General features: G+C 47.2%; 1 protein-coding gene across 1 annotated transcript; it reads left to right on the top strand.

Moving 5' to 3' along the window:
- Window positions 1-433: 433 nt before the first annotated feature.
- Window positions 434-2,509, top strand: H6S33_005602 (uncharacterized protein; the record flags this gene model as incomplete). The annotated part of the gene is made up of 8 exons (XM_044836966.1): window positions 434-685; window positions 797-905; window positions 970-1,143; window positions 1,206-1,576; window positions 1,650-1,925; window positions 2,028-2,179; window positions 2,243-2,412; window positions 2,469-2,509. The coding sequence occupies 8 exons, from the start codon at window positions 434-436 to the stop codon at window positions 2,507-2,509; spliced, it is 1,545 nt and encodes a 514-aa protein (XP_044698911.1).
- Window positions 2,510-3,745: the final 1,236 nt, after the last annotated feature.

Genomic DNA, 3,745 nt, shown 5'->3' with positions numbered 1-3,745 from the left:
AGCGAGCAAAGTCTAACTAGTACTACGTACTCTCGTCCCTCCTGAGCCGCGTATAAACGCATGCGCAATGTTACCAGTACTACTCTAGCGAGAAGCGTAGGTAATGAGTAATGATAATTACCCTTGAAAGTGTGATTGCCAGCGGGGGGCAGAAAGCAATTATGGGAAAAAAGATCCACAAAAGGACTTGGAAGAGTCTCCCTCCAATGGGTGAATAGAATTCACCTCCTTCTACGCTTGCTTCTCCCCTAATATATTACTACCTACATATCTTCACTGTCTACATCCTTCCTCTCTTTTTTATACTTATCCTGTCCCCCTACACTTGTCTCTTCCTTTCCACCCCCCCAGTCAGCAGAGAAGTGAAGAAGAAGGAAGAATAACATTCCGTTGCAGAAAAAATATCACCACGTTTTTTTCTTCTAAATTACCCATGGAGAAGGATACGCACTCAGTGGTAGTTGGAGATGCATCCAGCAGTAGCTCACCCTCACCGACCACCGTCGACCAATCCAAACATGCGGGCATGGATTCTGCACTGGCTTACATCCAGAATGCCGGAAGCAATGGAGACGAGGCAACCGGGGCGAGTGACAAGTCGCTGCTGAGGAAGATCGATTGGAGGATTGTTCCCATCATGTTTGCATGTTACACTATGCAGTTTGTTGACAAAGTGCTCATCAATGTGAGTCCCTTATTGTTCTTATTTTTGTCTCTTTTCAAAATTGTCCCTTGCATCAGATGGATCTGCAAGAGGGGAGGTTTTTGCTCGGAGCTAACAGATGTTGCCTTGTAGTATGCGGCTGTCATGGGACTGCCAAAGGACCTGAAGCTAGTCGGTAATCAGTTTACGTGGGCTGCAACTTCTTTTTTCATTGCCTACTTGGTTGCGGAAATCCCCACGGGTACGTATCACTATCAATGTTGGTTCGCGAGGCCTAAAAGAAAGGTACTGATAGTGAGGTGCAGGATACTTTCTTCAGAAGGTGCCGGCGGCAAAGTATTTGGCCATCAATGTAGCACTTTGGGGCGTTGCTACTGGCTGCACCGCAGCTTGCAAGAGCTTCACAGGCCTTCTTGTTGCAAGAATCTTCCTAGGCATATTCGAGGCTGCAATTGCGCCTTGTCTTACCATTATCACCAGTGAGTCCTTCCCCTCTGCAGTGTGCCTGAGGAAGAAGAAAGGTACTGATATCAAAATGCAGGTATGTGGTACACCAAGAAGGAACAACCCGCCCGCTTCGGGTTCTGGTACTGCGGACTCGGACTCGGCCAGATCGTCGGCGGCATAATCTCCTACGGCTTTCAGCACGTCAAGAACGCCTCGCTCGAAGGCTGGCGAGTCATGTTCATCGTCCTTGGGCTCGTGACCGTACTCATCGGCGTTTGGACATTCTTCTGCCTCCCCGACACCCCTATGAGCGCGAACTTTCTCGAGGAGAGAGAGATCGTTCGGGTACTGGAGCGGGTCAGCGAGAACCAAACCGGCGTGGAGAATAAGAAGTTCAAGATGTCGCAGGCGGTGGAATTGGCAAAGGATCCGCAGATCTATTTTATGCTTATGATCACTGTTTTGGTAGGTTTCCCTTGCGTTGATCCTTTTTCACTAGTTGATTTATGCATTGCATGCTGATGTGTCTTTTTACTAGTGTTCGGTTTCAAGCGGTGTTATCACAACTTACTCGGCAACCCTGATCAAGAACTTTGGCTACACGTCGCCCATTGCGGCCTTGCTCAACATGCCCTCCGGCATCATCAGCATTGGAGTCACCATCCTCTCCGGTATTGCAGTGGGTATGAGCTCAAACAGGTGGTTGTGGATCGCCGGCTTAGCTATTCCGGGAGCTCTTGGTGGAGCCTTGATGTCGTTCCTGCCAAATAGCAACAAGGGCGGCCTTTTAGCGGGTATCTATTTGGTCAATTCGGTATGTCTCTGATTCTGATTCTGATTCTGATATGATATGTGGGGAGCGGGGAATGATCGACAGTAAGAAGATGCATGTCTGACTCAACTTTTTGTTCGGTAGATCGTCGCGGTATTGATCATTGTCTTTAACTGGGCCGCTTCAAACATTGCTGGACACACGAAGCGGTCTATCGCCACGTCTCTGATTGCGGGTGCTTTTTCGATCGGAAATATCATTGGCCCTCAGACTTTCCAGGCTAAGGACGCGCCAAAGTATGTTCACCTGATACAGCGTCCTCGAAAAGAAAAAAAAGATTGGTGCTAACATTGGTATAGCTTTTACCCTGCAAAGATTGCGGTTCTTGTTACCCAGGCCGGTGCAGCACTGTTTGCAGTCCTCTTGAGGTTCTACTATAGCTACCAGAACAGCTTGAAGGAGAAGCGTTCGCAGGAGTTGAACGAGCAGACTGATGACACTATTTCTGAGGAGTTCAAATGGGGAAACAGTAAGTTCCATTCCCTTGTGCTCCATGTGCTCCCCAGTTTTCTAACAGATATACAGTGACCGATAGGGAGAACACCCGGTTCCGTTATGTCTACTAACTGGTTTTTTCCACTTTGTATTTTCCGTTTTTTTCCTTTTGTCAGCAGCATCGAACCATATGTTATCACTTACCTTTCTCTGGTGGTCCTCTTGTTTTTATTTTTTTCTCTCCTTCGGTTTCGGGTTATTTGCAATGACATAAAAAGCCCCTTGTTTCTAGGCGTGGTATATATTAATATAGATGATGATAGACAAAAACTACCATGACCATACGTACCTGCGGCGAGGCCCTCTAAGTGAAAGAGCTTGGCCAAGTATATGTGTGTATGCATATAGGTAGCAGACATGTTTTATATCATTCGATACAGCGCTAGCCAGCATCCTCGGACTAGATCCACATTGGGAGTCTTACTTTATTAAGGGCTCATTTAAACCTCGAGGGATGGTTCTCGAACTATTGTCAGGCTACATAGTAAAAAAAAAACCGCCACGGGGGGGGGGTAGCATTGGCATTTACCCACAATTCAAGGCGTGCAGGTTGATTGATATCCGCGTATGCTATTCTTACGTATGCAGGTGGCAATGACTTGGGGGCGAGGAGAGGATGCTTACATACCCTCCTTGCGTATGTAATAAGGGATGGGATGGGATGGGGGTATAAATGTGACAGGAGGATGTACCTCGATTTAATGTTCCATGTCGGAAGGGCTTAATTAATCGACAATCGAGACGAGCGAAAGCCTCACATATCCCGACCCGCAGTATTCCCCACCTCATGTGCGTACATATACACAATGTCATGTATGTACCTGCACCAATCCCGTCCCTGTCAAGAATCCTGGATCTCATCCTAAAGATTCCCAGTACGTGGGGGGAAGGCGCCACAGTGGTTCGGGGTCAATGCATTAGAGCACTGGAGGTGGTTCGTGGGCCAATACCAGTACGTGTTTTCAAAGCTGTCAAGAACCGTGCGCAGGTACTATATTACGAGTAGCTATGTACCTAGGCTGGCTCTATGGATTTCTGCTTGTGATAATGTTGGACGGCATTGATCTTCTTGAGTGAATGTAATGTTTGATCCATGTGTGAAGTTAGAGGGGGTATGTGTGAATGCCAGCGAGTAGATGTCCCGGCCATTGCATGACATGTCCTGTCCGGCAATCCGGATTAAAAATGTTTCCCAGGATACTTCATGTTCCCTGCCAATAATTTTTCCATACAAAAGCGGTTAGGCGTACCTGCATGATTATCTGGGAATGGCAATGGTATTTTCCATGCCGTATTTTTTTGTTTTA

This window comes from Morchella sextelata, assembly GCF_020137385.1.
Source record: "Morchella sextelata strain SCLS chromosome Unknown scls_2, whole genome shotgun sequence".
Lineage (NCBI taxonomy): Eukaryota > Fungi > Ascomycota > Pezizomycetes > Pezizales > Morchellaceae > Morchella > Morchella sextelata.
The sequence above is the reverse complement of the archived record's forward strand: the minus strand, read 5'-3'. Positions and strand labels throughout refer to the sequence as shown.